The 27,011-nt window shown below is 34.1% G+C and overlaps 1 protein-coding gene across 7 annotated transcripts in view; it reads left to right on the top strand.

Moving 5' to 3' along the window:
* Positions 1 to 27,011, top strand: part of LOC120338903 (KICSTOR complex protein SZT2-like) — a 66,563-nt gene that overhangs the window by 36,957 nt on the left and 2,595 nt on the right. For 2 of the 7 annotated variants that reach the window (XM_078115843.1, XM_078115845.1), the window contains 30 exons: positions 858 to 965; positions 1,489 to 1,684; positions 2,246 to 2,366; positions 2,742 to 2,924; positions 3,944 to 4,298; positions 5,215 to 5,347; positions 5,472 to 5,533; positions 6,061 to 6,329; positions 7,592 to 7,774; positions 10,223 to 10,345; positions 11,925 to 12,058; positions 12,950 to 13,087; positions 13,350 to 13,447; positions 13,924 to 13,997; positions 14,239 to 14,318; positions 14,806 to 14,920; positions 16,655 to 16,810; positions 18,432 to 18,549; positions 19,156 to 19,291; positions 19,671 to 19,769; positions 20,700 to 20,898; positions 21,392 to 21,497; positions 21,772 to 21,862; positions 22,413 to 22,533; positions 23,076 to 23,188; positions 23,274 to 23,366; positions 23,839 to 23,986; positions 24,547 to 24,710; positions 25,182 to 25,368; positions 25,961 to 26,533. In XM_078115843.1, coding sequence (XP_077971969.1) covers positions 858 to 965; positions 1,489 to 1,684; positions 2,246 to 2,366; positions 2,742 to 2,924; positions 3,944 to 4,298; positions 5,215 to 5,347; positions 5,472 to 5,533; positions 6,061 to 6,329; positions 7,592 to 7,774; positions 10,223 to 10,345; positions 11,925 to 12,058; positions 12,950 to 13,087; positions 13,350 to 13,447; positions 13,924 to 13,997; positions 14,239 to 14,318; positions 14,806 to 14,920; positions 16,655 to 16,810; positions 18,432 to 18,549; positions 19,156 to 19,291; positions 19,671 to 19,769; positions 20,700 to 20,898; positions 21,392 to 21,497; positions 21,772 to 21,862; positions 22,413 to 22,533; positions 23,076 to 23,188; positions 23,274 to 23,366; positions 23,839 to 23,986; positions 24,547 to 24,710; positions 25,182 to 25,368; positions 25,961 to 26,533 — 4,676 coding nt within the window. Of the gene's footprint in view, positions 1 to 857; positions 966 to 1,488; positions 1,685 to 2,245; positions 2,367 to 2,741; positions 2,925 to 3,943; positions 4,299 to 5,214; positions 5,348 to 5,471; positions 5,534 to 6,060; positions 6,330 to 7,591; positions 7,775 to 10,222; positions 10,346 to 11,924; positions 12,059 to 12,949; positions 13,088 to 13,349; positions 13,448 to 13,923; positions 13,998 to 14,238; positions 14,319 to 14,805; positions 14,921 to 16,654; positions 16,811 to 17,802; positions 18,404 to 18,431; positions 18,550 to 19,155; positions 19,292 to 19,670; positions 19,770 to 20,699; positions 20,899 to 21,391; positions 21,498 to 21,771; positions 21,863 to 22,412; positions 22,534 to 23,075; positions 23,189 to 23,273; positions 23,367 to 23,838; positions 23,987 to 24,546; positions 24,711 to 25,181; positions 25,369 to 25,960; positions 26,534 to 27,011 lie in introns of those variants that run through there. The other 5 variants (XM_078115844.1, XM_078115846.1, XM_078115847.1 and 2 more) reach the window with 5 other exon arrangements.

Raw genomic sequence — 27,011 nt, forward strand, 5'->3', positions numbered from 1 at the left:
ACGAAATTGCTACAGCAATATTATGCTATTGTTTGCCAACCACGAAGCGGTAACAGTAAAGGATTTAGCGAATATTTCTATTTTTTATCATGGTTTGAAGTTTCAACTCCCAAGAGAAAAAAAATGCCTTTTTTCTATCCGGTTTGTGACTCAGACCACCACTTTTAAAAAAACTTTTTTTTTTAATCGCCAATTGCAACCTCTTTAAATAAGCTTTCCAACGAGCCGTCAGTGGGCAGCAGAGGATCATTAGTTTTTCGTTAGTCTATCGATTAGTTGTGGGGGTACAAATGCATAAAATCGGCGTAGCAAATACGATTATTTAATAAAAAATAAAAATCGCATGGAAAGGGTTATGAAGTTATGTTAGTGATTTTAATCTTGTGTAATATGTAAAAGGTTCAGCTCAATTATTATATTAGAAAGCAAATGATTTCATTTTTTTTCCATGGAAAACCAAATTAGTGTTAAAACAGTATTTAGGAAGGACCAGCAAAATAATATTTATGTCACATTCAGTCCATAGACCACCTTAGCTAATTCATAGGTTCTCAACCAACAATAAATTTTTATGTGCATTATATTTTAATTTTGCAAGCGAAAAACATACATGACCAAGCGTGGTGGTTGACCACATAGCATGTTGCAACATTGCCAGAATTACTTAGGAAGGCAGGTTACATACAATGTTGAGGGGTCAGTTTTACTTTCGAAATTGACCTAGGGGTAAATGATAAAGTAAAGGTTGTGAACCCTGTGTTTTGTTACACCGAAAACTTATTGACATCATTTGCAGTTTTTGCCACTAACTTCTGCCCCAAATATTATATTTATCTTTTTATTTTTTCAATATTTAGAATGTGCAACGCACTTCTTGTGGAAGAAACAGAAGAAGATATTTGGAAGCGAGATTATCATCCAACTAATTTCGGACATTCGGATGAACATGGTGATGATACAGATAGGTATGATAGGTATCTACCTTGAGTGAAAAAATCTTGTTGATACTCTAGATATTAATTCGTACTTTGGCAATACAGGTCTTTTATGTGTCATCACTCAAGTGGTCGACATTATTAAGTTCAAAGTATAACATGCAAACAACTGACAAAGCCAATATGTTCATTGCTACGGAAACAGGAATGTGACACTTTTTTAAAACAATGTTCACTGTCGGTTTTGTAAACATTGTTCACCTGTTACAGTTTGATGTTCAATATGTTATCAATATAGGTTTGAAACATTGTTATTACAATTTTCGGTACTCCCGTAATGTGTGTACAAGGTAAAGGTTAGGCCCTAATTTTATTCCGATTTTCCTCATTTTAATTCTGTTACGAGTGTGGGACTGTCCGTGTCAGCCTGGTGAATATACCCGCTGCCCATAGGTTTCAGTCCCTTTACACAACTTGATATAAAGTGGCGAACAAATTCCATATTGGTACACGCACTTCTGGAGCGACAAATTTTTTATTATGTATTTCACAGAGCCTTACTTGCCGCGACAATGACAAATGCCCCTGGCCAATTTGCATGTGACGCTGTATTGGAAACTGCTATACAAATTCATCCGAGATTAAAAGCAACAGGCAATATTGCAGGAAAATCAAACGTTATGGCTGTAGTGCGAGATCTTGTCATAAATTTCATTGTCACAAACCGAAAGAATATGTTTGTGTATCGGGTGAGTGTCTTCAAATGTGAAATGAGTGTGATAGTTTAGTGTAGAGTTTTTCAAACCCTTGGGGGTTCTCTGGCGGAGAAGTCTTTGCTCAGACAAAGAAAAAAAATTAACTAGTCAACATTTGCCATGGATACTTAAATTTTAAAAAAATTTTGATTTGTTCAATTCCTGGACTGTAATGTATTTAATGTTTAATGTATCATTAAACTTGGGTCAGAAAATAACTGATGCAAACACGTTGGAAGCAAAACTACAAATTTTTATAAAAGAGCAGGAGGTTGTGTTGAGAGTGGTTGGTCGGATCATGAAGATTTTAGGAACACTGGTGTTTGAAGTGTTGGACTTGACCTATGTCAGCATCGCCTGTTAAAAATCTTGTAAAGTGTAATAAATTGGTGGCAATGCTGAACCCTAAGGGTTCCGGTCCCTCAATTTTATTTGCTCCCTAGCTAGTAGAGGCTGATTGCAAAGAGCTCCTTGCATTGTGAATAGTGTACAAGAAAATTAATACTGTTCACTCAATAATAATTGGGTAATGAATTTCTTTCTGCTTTTATGTAGCTTCCAGATAAATCAGTATTCTATTGTCGCATGGAAGAAGACACAGGTGGAAAACCTGACAGCAGAAGATCATCACAATTACTACATTCTTCAGTTGATAATTTTGGAAACGAATCCGCAGGTACGAAATTGGAGACCACTAAACTGTGGTTAATGGCAGGATGTTCTAACCTTTGCTTATCACATGACACCTGGACAAAATGTTCCAGATTTTAGTCAAACAGATGTTTTTTTGTAATTTTTTTTGCCCAAAAATATTTTATTCACCAAGCTCTGGGCTGGTGTCGTATTTCCAAATTCAGAGGAATCAAAGGCAATGAATATGCCGATTGGGACTTGGGACAATTTTACTGAGCGTTTAAAGCGGGCTTTCATATTGCACATTTTTCGAGATAAAAGGTTTTTTCCAGAGCCGAAATTTTTTCCAACCCAGAGTCAATATTGATGTTAAATATGTAACAATTGCTTTTTATATAATTTTTATCTCTATGTACAGATCGCCGCACGTCAAAAGAAAGTCTCACTGGTGTTGGACTAACTGAACCAAAATCTGGTGGAACATTGGCATTGAAATGGCACGGTGTTGGTCCACTGTTGCCTCAACAACAAGAAGAATTGGAAAAAATGAATCAAGTTATTGTGCGAAGACTCAGCGAATCTGTATTAGAGAAGATAACTGGTAAGTATGGTACTTACTAAATAGTACTCTAATTTTAGATACTAAATTACAGTCGTTTAAATATAATTTAAGCTGAAGGTGCTGATATGAACCCGTCAATTGGTATTCAATAAATAACGTGCAATTCTAAACTTTGATTCTCTAAATACTATTGTCGAATTATAATGTCATTTGTCGATTTGTGTTCAGTGTATGATAGCAAGTTTGATAAGCTTTTTATTGGAGTACATTACTACAAGAAAATCACGTTTTAGCCATCTCTATCTGTGTTCTCTAGCGTTTTCAAGAATTATTGCATTGTTTTTGAAACTAAATTAACAATTTATAATAATGTTCAGTAATGTCTTGCAGCCAGATTATCACTGATGTGTGGTTGAATGAGTGGATTTCATCACTGTACAGTGCAATATTTGAATCTCCACCTAGTCATATTGCATGCTATGTAGCATTTTTAGGAATTAATGTATTGTATTTTTATACGAAAAGAGCAACTTATAATAATGTTCAATAATGTCCTGCAACCAGATTATCACTGATGTGTGATTTGTGATTTCCATAACACCAAGTTTCTTACCTGTACTTTACATAAGACAATAATGGACCACATGATTCCAGCGAGACAAAAGTGTAGTTAATTAGAGAAAGCATGGGAGCTACCGTCTTTTATTTCACTAACCATTTCAGTGGTTCACAACGTTTCTCATTAATTTTCTCCTTTTGCCTATTTGAGAACTCTTTATCCTCCCTCCCTTCGTATAAAAAGGACTTTGTTCATTCAATCCCTAATGGATCACTAGTTGGTGTTATGCACGAGCTTCGCTCACACTTTTTAAGTCGTGCATGATATGTGCATAAATGAGTATTGGGGAATAATAAAAAACTAGAAAATATTAGCGATACCACAACAAATACAAAGTAAAATTCCTACCCAAGAACAACAAACTTTCTTCCCTGGCTGGAAAACATGGAGCTAATATATTCATTTTTTTGATATTCGACCATTTTATTTTTTATTTCAGTTCTTTTGCAAAGAAATTCAAAGTTATCTTCATCAGACATATTATTCATTCAACCAAGCGTCACTACAATACCTAGTACATCTACAACTGGAAGTCCAGCTATATCACATATACGACAAGTATCACCAAACACTACTTTGTCATATGGACTCCCCGATGAATTTTCAAACTGCCTACCAGCAGTACGATATTACCTACATCAAAATTTATTACAAATTATGGCAATGCCTAGATACGTGGATCCAGCAATACCATCTGGACAATTCGTTGGTTATAAAATGATGCCGATATCTGTTGATGACTTTGGACCCAAGATGACACAAGCAACCGATAGCTCCGTTTTTCTTTTCTATCAGTAAGTTTTGAAATACACATACTCTTTGGGGAAAATTTTTTTCCATTAACACTAATAGGCTACTAACAAGAAACCGGTATATAAATCCAATTGCAGGTGTGATGGCCGAGCGGCTAAGGTGTAAGACTTAACAAGTGTTGACATCGCAGGTTACACATTCTAGGTTCAATTCCCATGTCGACCACCTAACCCAGGGTGTAATAGAACGAGTGGACAATGTTGATCCAGAATGATTCTTACATATCGAAAAATTGTAGTTTCCTGCATATCCTTAAATATCATGTTCATCACACATGGCGATATGTCGCCTCGGCTAAGCATTAAGAATACGATTGCCACAGCACCTCTGATTAACCTGCGTGGGTTCGCAGAATCGAATCTCGCAGGGAATAAATATGTGCAAGAGGATTGCTGGACTCCTCGTCCATTGTAACCATTGGTAGGTAATGGCTTCCTCCACCATAAAGTTTATCCATGCATCTGAAACAAATAACTAATCCCATACCCGACGTAGACTGGTAACCGGACGAGAGAGAGTGGTTTGCCATATAATCAAGCTGTTTTATCTGTTTTCTTAACCCCCGTAATAAGAATGTCGATCCTATCTTAAGTTCAAAGCAAAAAGGCGTGAATAAGTGTAGTATTGGAAAATTAAAATTCCTAAATAAACTTGCTGCTTCAGCTACTCAATATTTATATCATGACGGGAAATGCATCTTTTTAGCTGTCTATGCGCACAAGGTTCTGAGTTATTGGTATTCATCAATTTACTCAATTTATCTCACTCTGAATAAGGCGGTATACTTGAGTAAATCAGGGGTATCAATGACTCACTCAAACCTTGGATCTAAAATTGACTAGAATTTGATATTTTGGACATATTTGCTTGCAAATGAATATTTTAATAATATTACAGGACTCTTGAACCAGGAAAAACAGGATATGGTATTGCATGTATTGTACTTGAAGTAACTGACAAAGATGGCGGACCTATGTCTTCAGATATTGTTTTAAAATTCAATGCTCCAGAGAAATCAACTACTGAACAGGTATTCGTTGTTGAGATAAAAACGGAATAAATTCGTCATCACTCATCTCCTCTATTTTTTTAACCACTTTTTTTGTGATTTTATTCTGTCGACGATGGTCAAGTCATTTTATTTATTTTTTCAGCTTTTAAATCTCACAGAAATTGCAGACTCACAACGAGTGACTTTAAGTATTCCTGGAAGCAGGTATGCTTTATTTCTAATCAAATTTTTACTACAGTAGCATTCGGCCTGAGTTACGTCATCATTGCTTGGCTGTGTAGCCAGAGAAAAATTTCATTTCAGCTTGAATCTGAGCCCTTCAAGAACCTAATTTTGGTTGCTAGCTAGACAACAATTTTTAATCTGGTTTACAAAATTGTGATAACAAAAGTCGCTTTCGTTTTCATGACTTTCAACAGCCTTTGACTATGTACTCTACTGATACTACAGCCCTGTTTATACTTTACTACTTTTAGCAATGCTTTATGGTTTGCCATGCTATTAGTAACTGTTGGAACTATTTTTTTATATTTCTGAAATAATAAGCGTCTCGTGCCATCTGTATTTGGCAAATGTAATTTTACACTAGGATTCTTAATAGCTCTTGGCAGTTATGTTGTCACCCGTAACTTCGCTCAAAGATTAGTGTTCTTTAATTCTGAGTGAGAATCAAGCGTGACCTTGCTTTGAGCAAATTTTCTTGATAAAAAAATTATCCTGTTCTCATACAGATCAAATACACCAGCGATGCTTGATCGTCCGCCATCATCGTTACAAAAGAAAAGCTCCACACCAGTGAAAACCTACGTCCGTTTCCATCTTTGGCTCAAAGGGTCATTGACAGTTGACTATCTCGATAAACGGCTTCACACTGCCGTTCGTCACGCTTTGTTCGATGCTGTAACGGAATTGCTGATCTTACGACCTCCTCTTTGTGATTTACATGGTCTAGTGAAGACAGAGGATGATGTGATGCCGCTCGATTTTCAGAAATCAAAAAGTAAGAATGTAATAATATTTTTTCTACCCCTAACCGTTCTCTAACTGTATACAAATCATATATTAACCATTGCCAAATCAAATTTGCAAACTTGCTTTATCTGTGGCGCATACATGGTTAAATATACATTTTATTTCAGAAATCCTATAAGATGAATATGATTATTAACCACTTCGCTTTGTGCTGTCCTCACTGCTTCTGATTGTCTGAAAATAGTAATTTGTGTTTATTTTTCATTTCACTGGGCTGTGCGCTGCATTATCTTTGTTTCAATACCCCTGCTTGATTGTTACAGCATAGTAAATATGTTATAGGGATGGAAATATTAACAATTAATAAATAAAATCAATATTATACAATTTTGATGTTAATATCTTTTATATCTGCAATATAATTAATTGAATTTTTGATTAGATTTTGAACTGAGTGTTTTGAATTTTCTTTGATCATCCAAAAAATTCTCTCTATGCTCGAAGATGTAATAATTATCATTTATTCCTGTGCCTCGTAACAATTCATAAACTCTTATTCAAAAATATTCCAATACTTACATCAAATTATCATTCTATTCAAGTTTAATTTATTCAAGCTTCAATAATCCAGATTATTTACAAATTCTCAATACATAAATTTGCTAGAGTAAACTTATATATAGTAATTTCGTTTTGAAACTGCTGGACTGATCAGGCCTTGACCGTGATGTATGTGATCTTCAATAGTGGCAAACAGATCTGGAAGCTGATTTGAAATCACAATAACTCTGATTCCAAATCCGAAAAACGCAATAAATTCAAACTGTGGCTTCAGTGTCGAAGTTTTACTTTTCACGTCAGATCTGGGCTCGAGCCTACTCTATAGCCATTGAGATTTTATAATATGAACAGTAAGCAACCGTCCAATGCAGTTTCACACCATCCCGCTCCGGCTTCACAGACCTGGTTTTTGCTGCAAAAATGATTCATGCTTAAGAATGATATACTAACCACTGTATCATAACTCAAAATTTCTTATTTAGATATTTATCAAAGTGTAAATATTGTGTAAAAATGAATCTATGACCAATATTACCCCTTAATAATAAGTCAATAACCTGAAATTTTAGAATAGTTTTTTTTAAATTATCATTCAAATCACCACTATTAAATACGGAATAGAAAAAAAAATATCCATTATTCCAATTTTATTATTTTTCGAATTGGGTAAAAGTTTTGATTTTTCATTTAATTAAAATTAAAATTTTAATTAAATCTTTGAACCTGCAGGAAGCCACAGCAGATTCTCAAGGAAGCTGTCCTTGCCTACCCCGGTCTTCTTAACGTCCCATAGCGGACAGTCTCGACAACTGGACATTGACAGTTCAGCGACATCTCTAAGCGCTGGCATCTATATCGGTAAAAGCAAGTCCCATTCTCCACTGTCGAGAGTTAGGTCATCTCCTGCATCAGGCAAGCATGCTGCACTATGACATAACAAAAATACGCAGCACAATTTAATATTAATTTGCACGTGCTTATGGATCGGGTGTATGTACTTCCAAACTCTCCTTTCTTTTGCTACTTCCCAATAGCTGGGGATATCTATATCAATTATTCTGACGCATAGGTTTTTGTAACAAAGAATTGTGCTCGAAATGGGCGGTAAATTTTTTACCAAAATCCAGTTTTTGGAAAATTCTGATTTTGAATCAAATTTGGTATTTACTAGACTAACTAACGGTCATCAGCAGAGACAACACATCAAAATGGTAAATTTAAACGGCTAAATTTAATAGAAAATTTCAGTTTTTAGAAAATTCAGATTTTGAATTCAATTAGAGATTTGCTAGACTAACGGACATCAGTAGAGACAACATCAAAATGAATTGCACTACATTCAGTTAATACTCTTTCCTGAATGTTTCTATCCTCTTCAAATCACAAATTGTACTGATAAAAGGAAAACATAGAATCCTTTCAGCCAGTTTTTGCGTGTGGTCAACTTTTCTTCCTAGTTATTTCTCATTCCATCTCTTTCTTTTTGCTCATCACTACATCTTTGCAACTCAATCATTCTTCAACTCATTTTTGGGATGCAAATTAGTCATATTGATGATATAGCAACGCTTCACTTCTTCTGTGGTTTGGACAGGGAGACAGACATACAGCAAAAAATAGGATTATATTGTGACAAGATACAGAAAATGCTTTTGGAAAACATTGTTTTATTTTTGCATAAAGTCTTAAAGAAAATTTATCGATACCACATTCAGTCAGTTATCATCTACAGGTGTATTATATGAGGTAACAATACTTAAAATAAAACAAACCTGGTTACGATACATTGACAACTGACCTCATAACAAAATTTAAATTGTAATTCGAAATTATGAACACACTCCTGTAAATTAAGTAGTGATTGTCCAATTTGCTTTCTTTCTAATTTTTTTTCTTCAATGCCCTGGAGACTTTCATTTTACTTTTATCTGACTCCAAAGAGCTGTGTTGTGTCGGTATCAATGAAGGTTGATTTGTTTATTTTTTTACTTAATTTAGTCCTTGAATACAGTATTACCGATGCATGCACTGAGATTGGTGTGTGAATTTTTTTATTTATTTTTTATTCAATTCTTCTCAATTTTTAATGAATGATGTATTATTACAGGGCTGCCATTACTCAAGAATAAGAATTTGTACATAATCTTTCCATTTGGGAATATTGTGATTTTAAATCATTTTGAAGTATTAGAAGTTAACAAATTAAAGACATAAATTTGTCCATTTTTAATATACGGTACTATTAAAGGCGCTGAGAAGTATGTGCACCAATATGGAGGTAACTAATTTTGTTTGCATACTTTACATCAAGTTGTGTAAAGGGACTGAAACCTATGGGCAGGGGGTATATCCACTTGGCTAACACAGACAGTCTCCGACTCGTAATGGAACTAAAATAAGGAAAATCGGAATAAAATTATAGCCTAGCCCTAACCTGGTACACATACTACGAAAGTACCCTATTAAATAGATAGAAGAATGTTTTTCCCATAATTCAATGCAGTTACTTTTTGGCAATGTTCAATTTGTAATCCAGATTTGTAGCTTTGGATATTCCAAGATTGTTTCTAAGCAAATCTAATCTATAAACGAATTAAATGTAACAATATCCGTCATATTACCTAAATTTATTATATTTTCTGTGACTTACTATTGGTTAATATCTTATAACGGGTAATCGGGTATATTATTCCTTATCATGGCAATGGGTAACAGAAGTGAAAGCGAATAATTTGTCTTCCTGATGACAATATTAATAATAATTTTTCAATAGTTCATGTTTTATCAACCAAATAATTTTGAAACGAGTAGACAGTTTCAAATGTATACCATATTATAATTACTATAATTTCTTAACAGGAAATTTCAACTGTTTATAACATGGCATAATGCTTTAGGTAGATAAATTTAAGAATTTTTATGTTATCCACGCTATTTTAAGAAATCCACGCTATTCTATGTCTAAGGGGTACTTAGTAATTTCAAAACCCTGCACTTTATTTGGCGGTCCAGAAGTATGTGTACCAATATGGAGGTAACTAATTTTGTTCGCCTACTTCACATGAGTTGTGTAAAGAGACGGAAGCCTATGGGCAGGGGGTATATTCACTTGGCTAACACAGACAGTCCCTGGACTCATAATAGAACTAAAATGAGGAAAATCAGAATAAAATTTTGGCCTCACCCTAACCTGGTACACATACTACGGGAGTACCGCATTTTAATGGTGGAACAAATTTGTTTATAATTTTGCAAGCTGCATGCTTCTGGGTGGCTTTTCATACAATCATGTTTGTAATTTACAATCATGCTTTTTTATCTCTGCTTATAAATTGATCTGTTTGATTTCTGCCTAATCAGATGCGAGCAACGTTAAAACTGATGCTATGAGATCTTTATTTGGATCTTTAAATGATTCATCAACATCTTCCTCCAGCACGCGTGGAATTTTGACTAATCTACTGCATCCCATTTCGAAAGAAGGTGTGTATGTAAAAACGTTATCAGAGAGAAGTTTTCTCTCGCTGAGCCTAACCATGAGAAAAATTGATTTTAGTTGAGTGAAAATGAAATCTATTTTGATTTCTTGTTTTTGTTGAATTGTTTTTCTTAATTTATGTTATGAATTTGTCGAATGGCACGATTTTGGAAATCCTGATTTTTTTTCAATTTAATTTGATGTTATTGATTTAACTGTTTTATCCACTTTAAATCAAATATTAATAAGATGTAGGTTATTTTTGATACCATAATCTTTATATTGTTATCAATTCATAACATGGCTTTCTGATAATTACTACTTTAAGAGTTACTGATAACAGTGAGATTACACAATTTCTGTTATATGAGCTTCTCGCAAGGCTTTTTATTTTAACTAATCTGACAACATTTTCTGTTTCTCCAATTTTCACTTCATTGATAGGTAAAACAACATCACCAGCTTGCTTTTGCGGAATAATATGATTAATAAACCAGCAGTTCCCAACCATTTTCGATAAATCCTCCTTCTGCCTCATTTGGTTATCTTTATTCCTTCTTCATCAGTGGTTCTCAAACTTTTTAAGCCACGCCCCTTTTTAGATTTTGTCAAGTTTCGCGCTCCACCTCAAAAATAACTAGCTAACAATAAGCTACAAATAACAGATAGGGAGGCGAAATTATGTTTTATTTGAAAAACACTGTTCTACACTATGCATAAAAACTTCATTATTTGTACTATCTTTAAATCAGGGGTCGGCAACCTTTTCTCGCTCACGGGCCAAAATTAAGGATTGCAAGTCATAGGCCGCACTTATTTTTAGAAAGTTGAAAACCGAACGGATGATACTTTAAATAATAAAAATCAAGCAGTGATACATATCTCGAACAGAATATAGATTTATTTCCTCGTTACATTGCATTTCAAAAATTTCCATTTGAATATTTTCGGTGCCGTTAAACCCTTTGCACTGAGCATCAACTTTTCTGCGTTTTGTTGCCATTTGTCTAATTATAATTTAATTATAGGCTCATTAAACGAGTTTTGTCAATAATATACTTGTTAGGTTATAATATAATTTAGTCTACACGTCTCTCACAATAAATTCTGTAACGTGAAGAATGCAATCGTCAAAAAAGCTGTTTTGTTACCATAATTCAGTGAAGCGTCGCGGGCCGGATTTATATTGCGTGCCGTAGGTTGTCGACCCCTGCTTTAAATAATCTCTAGCTAGTGTTGTGTGCAACTCATTTTCTGGCTTTTGCACAGTTTATAATTTGCATAAATTTGTATTTCCACCTGAAAACAACGAAATTCCTCTTTGAGGCGGAATTCCTATTTGGTTGGGAAAGCCGGATTAAACTATTTCAAATTTAAAACGCATTAAATCTTACTGCTGGCTGCTTTCAAACTGTTGTCATTTATTTATCTGAAGAAGTTAGACTATGATCTAACGAAAGCTCATAAATACACTTGATGTTTCGTGAAAAGAGATTATGTTATTTTTATTCATTTCTTATTCCCTTGTCCCTTGTTCCTTCTCAATGTTTTTTGTTTGTTGCACACTTTCATGATTGTTAACAGATCAAAATCCAAAACAAAATGTTACGGGTAAGAAATCAAGCCCTGCCATGACGGATCGTAGAAAATCAGCCAGTTCACAAGCTGAAGAAGGAGAACTTGGAAATCTAAGAGATGTTTATAAAGAATTATCCAAGGTAGAATTTTTATTTGGTATTTCACTGGGTTATATAAAAGTTGAAATTATTAAAAAAATTATTTTTGCATTAGTGCCAGGAATAGGTAAACAGTGCAATATGAAACAAACACTTTTATTGTGCAAACACATAGTTATCAGACATAGCCATCACAGGCTAATAGAATCCGCATATAATTTTTAGATTTCTATGATGCCTATATTATTGTTAGCATATATTCCCGACCAAACAGATAGAAAGCCAGATAAAAATTTAGACTGCCAAGCACATCATTCAACTCCGCTAGTTGCCTCAGCTAACCATAACACTAGTCAATTTAGTGACATTATTGATGTAACAATATGTTAAAAGATTTTTCTGATTAATTTTATTATGAAACAGCATGAAATGCGATTTTTTGATTACACTCCAAATGTGACACGGGCAACAGATAATAAAGCAACGGGTCACATGTGGCCCGCGGACCTGGGTTTGGACCACCCTGGCCTACATATTAAGTTTGCCACTACTGCTTCCTATATATTTATAGTTTATACAATTTTATTTCACTAATCGAATGGTGTTTTTTGCTTGAGACAATTACACTAAATTACACTCAAGCTCTTTACCTGAACAAGGCTCTAGACAAGATCTTTTTGACTGCAATAACTACTGTACTGGAGAGATATTTGAAGAGCCGCTCAATTTTCACTGCACATGCATCCGCTGGAATCAAGAACTCAATTTTTTTAAATTTTTTGTAGACGTTTGGGCCAAATGGATGTTTGTATGGGTTTTGAACTTGATACCTCTAACATGTGTCTGAAGTCATATGGATTTTTTTGTTGTGCTGTTGTTGTTTTTAGTTTTAAATCTGGAAAATCTCAAATTTTCTCGTTTTTGCTATTTCAGACCTGGTTTGACAAAATGGAGAAACATGAATGTCCTTCTGTTTTCAAATTGTCAATGGATTTATCTTCGATGTCACAAATGAAAAATACACTACAAGATATGCAGAAGATATTGGGAAACATCTTGATTGATTGCAGAGTAAATTAGTTTAAACATTTTTAGAAATATATCATATTGCTACATTATTTTGAATCTACCACTTCAGATTTTTCTCCGTTGCTAATCACTGCCAAAACTCTAACATTAGTAATAACTTGCATACAACATTTGAAAAAAAATTTGTATTGTTTAAAACTAATGGTGTGTGTATATGCATTCTGTATTCATTTATAGATTTTAGCTTAAAAATTGTAATTTTTATTCATATTCTATTGTTTGCAACTTTTTTATTCATTTGTAGGTAAAATCTTTCATTTGTCAACCTGGAAAATCAAAAATGTCTGCATTTTCATTTGGTAGAGATGATTTTGAGAAGAACAAATCCAAATTACCCGGAAAGTAAGTGTAATTCCTTGGCAACATTTTTTCCAAATTCCTTATACAACTCTCATGCACACCTATTTCCCCGAACAAGGCCTACAAAAAAACCAATTTCATCTTACGAGGAGCTGTTTTTGAAAAAAAAAATGGATTATTCCCCGTTCAGCATTGCATACCCAATCTAAAATAGTACCGGGAATTACCTTTCAAAACGTTAGACATCAGGGGAGTTGCACAGGGCTGTGTTCCGAGTAGAATAGATTAATTTTGTTCGCATATTTTACATCAAGTTATGTAGAAGGACTGAAACCAATGGGCAGGGGGTTATTCACTTGGTTCACACAGACAGTAACCGAACTGGTAATAGAACTGAAAAAGGAAAATCAGAATAAAATTATGGCCTGACCCTGGCCTGGTACACATACTTTTGGAGTACCCCATATTATGGCATTGTCTGGTTAGTAATTCTGATTAGTATTTAATTCTCATTTCAGGTACCCAACTTATGTTCTTATTGCAAGAAACTTTTTGCTTTGGAGAAAAGCAGTTGGATGTTTCACTCAATCTGGTTGGTATTGGTTGTCATGTCAGTTGTTGTTAGATTGTTTTCCAAATGATTTTTGCCCCGATTTTCGAGAATTTAATATTTTTATATCAATTGTATGACTCTAAAATTTACAAATTGTTTTGTTTGCTTTATAAAGTAATAATAATAATACAAATGGCTAGTAGAAAGTAGCAGGCTAAATTGCTTGTTCATTTACATTTCCTTACCAACAACTTCTAACCTTACGTTCTGACTGTTACAGGTCAGCAAGGAACATCAAAAACTGCAAAATTTTCACCTTATGATTCAATGTTCAAACCAGAACAAAGTCCTCGACCACATGTAAGTTATATCAGTATAAATGCAGTTAAGATTTTTTAGTATTCAATTTCAATATTATAGTTGTTTTGAAGACAGAGTTTCTTAAAGAGGTTCTTAAGCTACTCAGGGGGAGGGGGGGCAGGAAAGGGATTCCAACAGCGGGCCATGAATGATGGCTTTCACTAGAGAGCTTTGCGGAGTATTGCGACTTAATTTTACGATATGAATATTCACTAGCATTCAGAGTGGGTCACAGAAAAGTTCACTTGTAGTGAGGAACAAAATACTTCACTAGGTAGCATTCGCCATCACTTCATTAATATAATAAAAATGTACTGTGATGTATTTAATTCTTTGACTCTAATGCATATATTCTTTTGCTTTCATTTGTTGGCTTTCGTATTATAAAGCATAACGCATTGAACGCAGTTTTGAGAGTCATCGAACGGAAGCTACGAATTATGAATGTTTGAGAACAACTAACTATTACATTGTTTCATTTGTACAGGAACATCGATTGTCATCACCGTGTGCTGCATATATACCAAGGCAACAATTTGTTATTGTTCATGTACAATCACGTTCCGTAAAAGTTTGGGGATACAATATGTCTAATGAAACAGGTACCTATATATAAACAAGGTATTCCATTTACAATATAATATGCATTTCACTATGTGAGCATAAAAAGTCAGGTCAGATATTTTCCGATTCTAATATGTTACTCGGTAACTACCGCATATCCTTGCGTATAACCCGAGTTTAAAACTCAAAAAATAGTTGTTGCTGTAGCAGCAATAACAGTCTGTGATTGGTCAGTCAATACGAAACAATGTCCAATGTGGCGAAACAATGTCCATTTTTTTGTGACCTTTTGTGTTTTGTCAGGGTTTCAAGTATTTGTTAAAGCTAGTTATTTACTGCTCCCTCTATCTATGCTCTGAATTATTTGACATATTTCCCATTCCAATACCTGTCTTGAAATGATTACCATAGGAAAATACAAGGTTTGCCATAAAGTTGGGATCCTCTTATTGGTTTGATAATTACCGTATATAATCGCGAATAGGCCGAGTTTAAAACTCAAAAAAAAAGTTGCCAAACTAAGGGACCGTCTTATTCACGCATAACTCAGATTGCACCAAAAAATCGGCTCATTCGCGCGTCAGAATTTGATCACGCAACAAGATGATATTATGCTGACTTGCCGGTAATTCCAAAAGCTTCAAACCATACAAAGTCCTCACGATAAAAAGCGTGCATGCACACACAAAATCGCTTGTGAAGGTGGATTGTCTTATCATACAGCTGATGGCTTGTACAGTCTGTGATTGGTTGTTTAACATGTGACCCTTGTACAGTCTGTGATTGATTTGTTTTCACTCGCTTGTGGAGGTGTGATTGTCTTATCATACAGCTTATCATAGAGGCAATTAACGGCGCGCGACTTTTAATCACTTTTACGATATGTTATCCGTTAAGGGGCGGTGATAAGGACTCTTAGCGAAATTAACCGCGTTGTGGACGATCAAAGGAAATTGTCTCAAAAAAATGCTGACTCAGGGACAGGGACTCTTTTAAACTCCCGACAACAATCCCTCCCATTAATACAAATCACGATGCATGAAAAGCAATATCAACTTTATTAACATGAATTTACAAGTAAGAGTTACGAGTAAGAATCTACGGCTGTCGCTAACAAACAGAAATGATAAACGTGAGAAATATTTGTGTTACAACAATTTTGTTTTCTTTCTGCGCCTTTCTTAAGGCGTCTGGCGTGTTAAGATTCGTAGCAATTTATAAGAATGTGTTAATACAGCGTTATTTCTTTCCTTGAAACGGACAAGGAACGAAATTAATCGCCATTGTGGCCATCAATGGAAATCGTTTTATGCTGATTCAGGAACTCTATTTTAAACTCCCGACACAATCACGACGCACTGAAAAGCAATATAGACTTTATTTAACATAAATTAACAAGTAAGAGTTACGGGTAATAATCCACCAACGGCCCTCGCCAACATGCAAAAACGATAAACGTGAGAAATGTTTGCGTTACAATAATTTTGTTCTCTTTCTACGTTTTTCTTGAGGCCTCCGGCGTGTAACGATTCGTAGGACCGGCTTATGTGCGATTTTTTATGAAATCACCGTTTTAAGGCCGTTTTTAGGGAGGCGGCCTATTCGCGATATAGGCGTAATTTTGCGTAAATACGGTATATCGTTAATTGTAGAAAATCGTTACTTGTGTCCATGGTAATGCAATGATCTACTTAAATCTATGACAATAACAGACAATTCATTTCCCTTCTTTTTGTTTAACTTTCTGATAATAATATTCATTATTAATTAAGCTCGGAACTTGCAAGTTAAACTGTCGCATTGTATTGATTTTCACAATGCAAGAAGACGTGCTCTCGACTGCATTACTTTTCAAAAGTTGTCGTTATTTCGTCATTGTACTTTTCAAGCTGGATTCTCACAGCAACCTACTGAAAGTGTTAAAAAAGGTATGAAATTCTTTATTTGCTACTTCATCAAGGTGTTTTATGTAAATGTACGAACCGAATGGTTTCCAATTTTATCATTACTAATTTTTGTGTCCACCAATAAAACAAAAGCTCAAGTATGCTTGCATATAATTGCATTAGGTTACCTTCAAATTTTTTTAAGATTGATTTGCTATAATTCTGAAGTATGTGATAAATATTCGGTACTCCCGTAGTGTGTGTACCAGGTTAGGGTTAGGCCATAATTTTCCATCCAATTATCCATATTTTAGTTCTCTTACGAGTTCGGGGACTGTGTATGTTAGCCAAGTGGGTCCTCCTGAAGTATGCGCACCAAGATGGTGCACAACCTGAACTCAGGTTGTGTACCAGGTTAGGGTTCAGGTTATGCGACATCTTGGTGCGCACACTTCAGGAGTACCGCCAAATGAATATACACCCTCCCCATAGGCTTCCGTACCTTTAGCCAACTTGAGGTAAAGTAGGTGAACAAAAGTAGTTATCTCCATATTAGTACATACAGTTCTGGAGCGCCAAATAATCTGCATGAATCATATTTCTTGATATTTTTCTCCATTAATGCATAATACGAATTCCTTAATTTTAATAGTCAATTTTTTCTCTGTATATTATACACAATGAAATAGCTTTTCAACTATTAAAATTATTAAAACCATAGTCGTAGTTTTAGTGGGTTGTTGATCAGGTATTAGCTTTTTAGTTGGTTATTTTGAATCTGTATGTGTTAAACAGCTTGTAGGAAGTGTAGGAAGACTTTGATTGTATAGATCAGGTTCAAATATCACCAAAATGTAATACACAGTGTCTAGAAATATCATGGATTCTAGTAAGAAAAGTTTCCCAGTGCAAGTCAGAATTTTTGTCCATTTAATTTCATGCGTTTCTGCTTATTAGGTGGTATGTTTATTCATCAGAATGAATAGCTTGAGTGTTTTAAGCTACCATGAAAGAAAACATTTATCTTCTATTAGATGAGCCAGAGCAGGTCAGAAGACAAGTTTTAATATCTCCAGTTTTTATAAGAATGATGACAAGTTCTCCATCGGATCATAATTTTTATGGTATTTCTACAAAATTTATTATGTGCAAAGTGCAAAAGGTAGTCAGTTTTATACAAAAAGGAAAGGATGTACTGTTATGCTGGAAAATTGTATTTAGGCTGTGTTACATCTGATCTTATTTTAAATACTCATTCAATTATTCTTTAAGTGTTATATTCAATACAGAAAGTACAAGGAAATAGCAAGTATCTTGTGAGCTTTCATTGAGTCTCAGACAGGGGCGCAGTCAGAAGTCTTGAGGGTCTGAGAAGTGTTTTGAGCTACGAAAAATTTGCTATGTTTGATACAGAAAAATGCTTTTTTTACTCTACGACCCCCTCACAGGCTAGGCCCTTGTTCCTGGGTACGTCCCTGTTCTCAGGGGTTCGTTGAACAGCTAACGAATAGACAGAACATGAACAGTTAGGATTTTTAGGCTTTTTGAAATAGGGATGAATAGATTCCTCTTATCCATTATATATAATACTAACTAGATCTTTTGAAAAACTTTTTTGAGTTATCTATTAATATTAAAGAAGCATTATACTTATCTCTCTCAGGTGATTCTCATACAAACTCATTCACACAAGATGTGAAGGATGTTGATTTGGTTCTTATCAATTCAAAGTTACCATCAGATAACGAATTACAATCACAACGAAGATCAAAATCAAACAAGTATGCATTGTTATATTTCTTTTTATTATTTATAATTTTTTGCAACTTGTGTGGGATTATTTTTTTGAAAATTATTCAACCATGTGCTGCGTAGTCTATTGCAGCGTTTGCGCCCATTGATTACTGCAACAACTGAACTAAAGCTCCTAGAAAGATGTAATGACAATTAAGTTATTCAATTTACAACTATTTTTGGAAAACACAACTGAAAACTGACAAATAACACGCAAAACTATGAAAACGAGGCAATGTTTACAACCATGCTTGAATATCTGTCTGAGCGACTACAGAAATTGCAATTGCTACATCATTGTTGATTGGTTATGGTTACAGAAATAAACAAGGAAATCAGGACTCGGGGAAACATCCATTATATGACCTACTATGGTCTCCACTTCAGTTGTGAAATGACTTCAAAGTCGAAAAACCATAAATTGAATTGTTGCTTTCTATAATATACAATTTCATATATGAATATTTGGATTCCCAGCTTTCAATGCTAGTAAATATTTGATGAAAAAAATGTAACCAGGAAATTGTCATTTTACCCTCGTTTTCTTACTTGGAACATATAGTGTTTTTAATATAGAAAATTTTTTTATTCAGGAGAGTGTTTTTCAACGAAGCATATCTTTCCAACACACCTGTCAAACCACTTTGTATTACTCATTCTAACAAAGACATGGATGTTGCAACACAATATGCTCATCAATATTTGGAAATGAAAGCTAATTTGAAAAAGGTATAAAAATTTTATTTCATAAAAGTGTGATGCAGGGTTGACTGTACTGCAATCCAAAACAAGAAGGGATAGATGAAATAAAGAACTCTGAACCTGAACTTTCATCATTTGTTGAGTACCAACTGGTCGAAACTGAGTTTTTTTATATGACGCATAATTGTGGTTCATCTACGAACAAGGCCTTGTAAAAAATTCCCTGATAACGGTATGCCTAACATTAACTGCAACGCCAAGAAATTTGAGTGGTGGTATGATTTTTTCAAAATCATTATATCGGTAATCAGCTCCAGTGCAAGCTCATTAACAATTATGAGGGTCATCATATTGCTTTTATTGTCTTTGTGAGGTTATTTTTAAATAAATTAATTTCTTATTCCAGAGAGGGGAGGAACAACAACATTTACTCAGAGTATTTTCAAACTGGAGAGAAAGACCTGGTTCTATTTCTAATGTTTCAATCACTAAGGAAGTACTACAGGTACACTCTGACCCTTTTGTATAATTCAATGATATCCATATACAGTACTGGTTCAATTTGATATCTGCATTATATATAGGATAGAATGGAATAGGATTTACATATTTATCCCGGGGAAAGGAAAGTGATAAGAGGGCTTAATCATATGGCGAACCACGGCCTCTCATCAGGTTCCCATTCATGTAGGGTTTGGGATTAGTTAGACAGCTATTTGTTTCAGATGCATGACTTGATGGTGGAGGAAGCTGTAATCGACGAGCGGTTTTGTAAACCACTCTGCAGCGACAAGGACTCCAACAATCTTGTCGCACATAATTATCCCTGCATGGAATTCAAACCTGCAAAATCATGCAGGGTAATCAGAGGATGCGAGTGTATTCCTAACGCTTAGCACGATATCCATCACCTAAACATATTCTATCAAAAGAGTTAAAAACATGTTTTCTTGAAGACTTGGAAATCAATATACAATATTTTTGCAAGTTTGTTCAAAGCAAGCCTTTAATAAGTGAAAGTAGAAAGAGTACTGATAAAGTAAGTGGCAACTGATGCCACAAGAGCTATGTATAGTTGTGTTCTTGTGTCAGATATGCCAGTGAGGTGTGAGAAATTTAGTTCAATAGTGCCACAAGAATAGTTGTGCAAAATAGAATCCACAAAATACAGTCTCGGAAAAAAGGCATTTAGCATATAAGTTTTCTCGCCAAGCTAGAATAGTAACCTTCAGCTAGACACCTAGTAATATGGAGTGACTGAAATATCACACAATACAAAAACTTTAATTATTTACCTTTTTAAAAACATATTTTTCGATATGAATAATTTCAAATAAAATTGTTGTATTGGAAGCTGCATTCATTATAAGTAAAAGTTTCGCTTTGAACTTTTTATAATTCTGGTTTGTATTCAAACTATTCTTATAATTTGAAGGTTTTGCTACGACATTCGCGTGTGATTCATCACGTAACATCACCGATGCTTTTCAATCCGCACTGGCGAAAACAAATTTTGGAATTAAGAAAACCATCTACGGAAAATGAAACTCCTGTTCCTGACCAGAAAGATATTCAAGTATCTAAACGACAAAAAAGACTTTCTGGTGTAATGAGAAAATCTGGAGATTTCACAGGTAGAACCACTTTGTTACCAAGTATCGCGGATTGTAGTATATTCGGAGTGGTATTTTCATTTTTGGTATATTTGCCACAGATCAGAAAACTCTTTTTAAACGATAGGAAGTAAAACCTATGTTTTTCAAATGTTTTTATTACTTTGGAGAAATTTTAAAATGAATTTTATTGTAATAGGTGTTGTCAGATAATGGGATTTCATGCAAATGAAATTGTGAGATGCTTGGCATTTTTTGAAGATTATCTTCTATCAAGTTTTGCGGAGTGAATTTTGAATTATGTCATGATTTTGTTGCAAATTTGTTCGAAATTAGAATCCATTGCAAGGAAAAAATTTACAATACCCAACTATTCAAATGGCTTGCTTCATATCTGGGTTATTCCAGCAAGTGCAGCAATCTTTTCATTGATAATAATTCCCCTGCGCTTTTATCGACGTTTTTCTTTCTATTTCTGATTGTTCTGTTACTACTAATCTGTTTCTATATTAAGGAAAATCATATGAAGATGCAAAATCACGAAGTCGGAGTAATTCAACACGAAAGGAAAATGCAAACAAAGGTTCCAAAGGAAATTTATCTCAACTGGTATCAGAAAGGTAGGTGTAATCCTGTATTTGGCTATGTCTAGTCAAGTTTACTATTGCTGCATTAGATAGCATGACTTGTCTATCTTTTGACAGTCATGTATGCCGCAACAGACAAAGACAAAATTCTGCTTCAAAATTCATGAATGAAAAACACCATTCATTATAATTTCTATTCCTTTTATCTATACTATTTATACTTATGATTTTATTTCTGAAAATTTGGCAGTTCTCTCATTTTCCTTCTAATGTTACTTAATAGTAATTCTCAGATATTATTATTTAGTTTGGATGACACGAGATATGATACTGAAGAACTAAGAAGATCACTCATGATGCATTATGTACAATACTGGCAGAGCATGAATTTTATTATGGTATGTTTGGAAATCTTTATATTGCATATGTTAGGATTCACGAGCTGTAGCCAGGGAGGAAGGAGGTGATTTTTCTGTATCATCCAAAACAACTCTTTGAAGCTTGAAATGTTTTTTAGATTCTCAAGACTCTTGGGACCCCATGTTTTCGGCCTCTGACCGGACACGCTAGTTGTTACGATCTAACTTGGCTCATAGAAATTTTAGAACCAACCCGTCGGAAAATCCTGGCTGTTTCCTTGTTGATTCATTATTGTTTTCAGTAATTGGAGAAATTGAAGTATCACTACTGAATTCAATTTTGTATTTAAGTAATGTTCAAAAATCCACCATATTACGGAAAATATGTGTGCAGTGTCAAATCTATTTTCTTTTTTAATATCAGCTGAAGAAGCTTACCGTTTCTGGATTTATCGATTATTAATTTTTAAATGTGATTTGTGTCTTAGCTTCTATCTACATGCATCCAGTTTTTCGAATTTTAATCTCTTAATGGACATAATTATAGTGATATGAAAAATATTTTATCTCCATTGTACATATATTTCAGGTTAAAGATGATAAGACAGGAAGAACAGATAAATTGATAAGGAAATCGAGTTCTATTGATAAATCTGCTTCAAAGTACAAAAAATCAAGAACACAGGAATCAACAAAACAGAAAATTGAAGGTTGTTTTCTCTATGAAAATTTTTTCACACTACTTTTTTTCTGGAAACTTTTCTGCTGATGTCATGCTTTGGAAGTTCCATAAATAACACTTGTAACACATCAGGAGCATATCCATATTCTGTGGGTTACATCTTCATATGTAATAATAAAACTTGCATTAAACAGAATTCCCTTTTTCCATGTCTGAAAATCTAACACATAACTAGAGCTCTAACATATACAAAATAAGTATAAACCCTTTTTTTCTTAATTCGCTTCAAATTTTCATTCTCCCCACATTTTTGAATGGTTGTAAATCGAATCATGGCATGAAATGGGATTACAAAAAGTAAGGAGGCCAAGGTATACAATTAGGAGCCTCTGCTGGCACTAAACTAGGTATGATGACCTTGCCCTAAGTTAATTTTTTTGCGTCATTTCATAATACTGTTACCAGATCATCGCCAGACAATGACCGTAATTTTCAAGTTTCAATATTTGTTATAAAATTTCACGGATTTTGTTCTCATTTATACAAGTTTTAAACAATCTTTTTTTATAGATGTACCTGAGAAAAAAGTGGAGTCAAAACATCCAATATGTTTATATCGAGTATCAGCTGGAGGAATTGTAATTGTTGAAATATCATGTGCAGGAAGGAATTTCTCTGTTAAGGTAAATCTAGATTTTTTTTGCCTAGAATTTTTTTTTATCGTTCGATTTCAGTTGTAATACAAATTCGATATGTTATATTTTTCAGTTACACGTTATTGAAGCGTCAAGACTACAATATCAACAAAATTTAAATCAACAAATGACTGTTTTATTTCTGAATGATTGTGAACACTTGAAGGTATGATTCAAACTTTTATTTCCTATATTATGTGCTGCTTTAGCTTATAATTCAATAACTAACTTGATCTTTTTTCAAAATCTTATTTGATCTGCTCAATTAATATGCAATCCAATATATCCTAGGTAGCAAGGTAGATGAACAAGTGATAGAAAACGATCGCTGTTCGAGAACGAGAATGGTTAAAATGTAAATTGGATATGGATCATCATTAAATTTCTAAGGATTATATTAAAAGAGATATATGCATGAATAACACATTCAAAACAGAAAGAATTTGTGGAGATAAATATGGCTTCAATAGGTTTACTATTTTCTGTAGTTTGCCGGAATTAAATTATATAATTTTGAGTGTATTTAAAGAATCTATTGGTTTTAAAAATCGCTGTAAATTACTAAACCTGACTTATGCATAATGTACGGCTGAATCTTGTTAGATAAATTGAGTAACGATTACATGTTATTATTCCAGGATGACACCCACCTTCATTCCTTCACCTACGATTTTCATCTTCGTTATATACAAATGTATGTGCAAGATCGTCAGACAGCTATTAAACCTGGATATCATATCGTGTCTCTACTCAAGGATTTTATCGAATATTACCAGACTCCACCATGTAAGTCAATCTTTGTATTATGACTAAAGAAAGATCTACACAAAAATGAACTTTCATGTTAGTGTTAACAAAGTGGTGTATTGATGTTGTGTCACACTTGTTCCGCTTAAGCCAGTTGAACCTCTTGCACCATTTTTATCAAGCACAAGATATTAAACTTTTCCTACGTAGAAATTACTGTTCATGTCAATGTTGAGACGACTGCCAATTAAGTTGTTTCTCAAATATGTTATCCCACTTGTACCATCTTTACCATGCACAAATGGTGCAAGAGGTAAAAGTTGTGTGATACATCATTACAATTATGGTCATAATTAATGCTAACCAGAATGAAAATAAAGATAATGATATGATTGTGTTGGAATCTCCTAAAGCCTAGGGGGGCTTGCTTTTGCTTGCTTGGGGTCGAAGTAAATGTCCATTGAAGTTCTGTGCATATTCAAGCTTGGCACTGCACAGTATTTCACTTGAATGACTTTTTTATGTTGTAAAAGAACGAATTGTATACACTTCACAATACTAATTGTATCAGGTTCTCTAATATATTATCTCTTTGACAGCGTTTGTGTTCAATCAAATATATCAAGGAGTGGTGAAGGCATCATGTTCTCACGTTACTGCAGAAGAATTATATGAATATGTTGTCGGAAAACAAGCTTCTCATCATGGATTCAAAACATTGAAATTAATTGACAATGAAGTATCTAAAAACGAACATGCCTTGGTAAGACTAGTAGCTCAGCTATTTTAATTGTTACCTTTTGTCATTGATCTTTACATTGGTAGGCATATAGGGTTGCTTTTTATAGTTCTATACAGGGTGTTTGTAGCTGATACACGGATATATATGTACACAAAAATGAAACAACAATTTCAGCGCTAAATTTATATTACATGTTTGCAACAATGTAACAATTAGAATTATGCGTCGTTATTGACCTGATCTGATAATATTCATTATGCAAGATCAAGTTTTGCATTCAATTGCATGGGATATATTATTTCTTTTCTCCTATATTAACATCTCATTGTGGAACGCACAGAAAAAATGGCAATGAAAGTGCGTGTGAAAAAGGTTGGGAAGCATTGATACACAGGATGTAATAAATATGTAGACCCACACAGTGTCCAATCATAATTGACTCCAAAGCAGACAAAATGAATTTCATTCATTCCATTCATGTCGTTTTTGCAGGTATCCTCTCATTTAATATGGGGTCAATTTCATTCAACGTCTTGCAATAAAGATGAACATGGAATGTATGATGTTGGGTATGTCATCTGGCATGATTTGAATTCAACAGAAGAAAAGAAAGTCAAGTTAAATTTCTTTGTCTTATTCACAAACAGAAGACATCTATTTCCGAGGTTCGATCGCATGGGTAAGTTGATGGTTACTGTGACTGGTCCAAGTTTGCCTCATTGCATGTCCTAACATAGTCAAAAGCTAACATAGTTAAAGCGAAATGTTAGGCACGCAGTAATAGTAACATGATACTGCAAGAGTTTATCTATATTTTACCTTTGCAAAATTTTTGATCCTTATTTTCAGAGCGTTTCGCCCAAGTTTCATTTAAACTAATTTACATGTTCATAACCACCATTTTATTCAAATTATTTCACCTTCTGTCATTAAATAGTTAACTAATCTAGTCTTGCTATTCCGGGACTAATTTTTGGTAACTGCACCTGAACTAAATCTCCTCAGAATACGAAATGGCCATTTATTTTACTGAATTATAACTAGGTAAATTTTTGGAAACACAATGAAAAACTTGCGAAACTATGAAAACAATCTAATTGTTACTGACCTTTGGCATCCTGCTCACTAACCAATGCGACGGAACTAAACAAGAAGGTAGATGCTTGTGGAAACATCCATTGTCTTCCTATTAAAATCCATATGATACGTAAGAACAATCTCCAAAATAGTTAGTGCTCAGTTTTTGTAGCATTTTATAAATATTATTTCAGAGGGCCGTCCTCACCTAACTTTTCCTGTAAGAAGAAGATCTTCAAATTTAGTCACTCGTACCAGCCAAGAAAAAATTCCATCAACTGACAAAACAATGTCACCTGCACCTTATCCCAGCACAGTTTTGAATGTCAAACAACAAGGACAAAGTCCTACATCTTCTCAATCGACGTCTTCACTACAAAAACTCGCAAATCAGGCCACAACTCCGACAAATTCTGCGAAAAAAGAAGCTATTCATTTATCGCCTCTTTCTTCGAGAAAATTTAATATTAATGCTCAAGCGAGAGAAACATTTGCAAAAACAAAATCACCGACGGAATCGATAGTTTCGCCGACATATAACCAAGAAAACGTTTTCTATACCCCTGGACCACCAAGTCTCATAAAAAGAAAATTGATATCTCAGGGAAGACGACAATCAATGCCTAATGTAGGTACCTTGCCACTTGGGATTCGACGTAATCCACAAGATCCACCAAGACAAGCAACAGAGTTTTTACAAATGCAGAATTCCACAGGACATTCTGTGAGATCTACAAATGAAGATAAATTTGCTTTACAAGAAGAAGGTTTGTCCAATCATAGGTCATTATAGGTTATGTGAAATGGTTTTTGGATGTCCTGAAAAACCATTTTTCCCTTAGCACCACAAGTGTGGAAAAAATTGATAGGCCTATTATTGAATGTACTTGAAGTATTCTTTTTCTTTAAGACCCATTCTAGCATTCTGCATGATTATTCTGAGTCATGTTCTCGGTGAAGGTGCAAAACAACGCATAAAAGCATATTTTGTTTTCATATTACAATCACGCATCGAAAGAAAACTTTAAAGGAGCAGTATATAAATATAACAAAAACATAAGTCGAGACCTGGTATTATTGCCAATCTTTTTCTTCACCTTTCTATGGTCTGATCTAATGGCAGCATGCCAAATGGAAATATATTCTGAGTGATTGAAGAGTCTTGATTCACACTGACACAAATATATTTCTGTAACGTTTCGTCTGACCAAAGTCAGACTTCCTCAGACATACATCATTCAACTA

Source organism: Styela clava, chromosome 9, assembly GCF_964204865.1.
Source record: "Styela clava chromosome 9, kaStyClav1.hap1.2, whole genome shotgun sequence".
Taxonomy (NCBI): Eukaryota; Metazoa; Chordata; class Ascidiacea; order Stolidobranchia; family Styelidae; genus Styela; species Styela clava.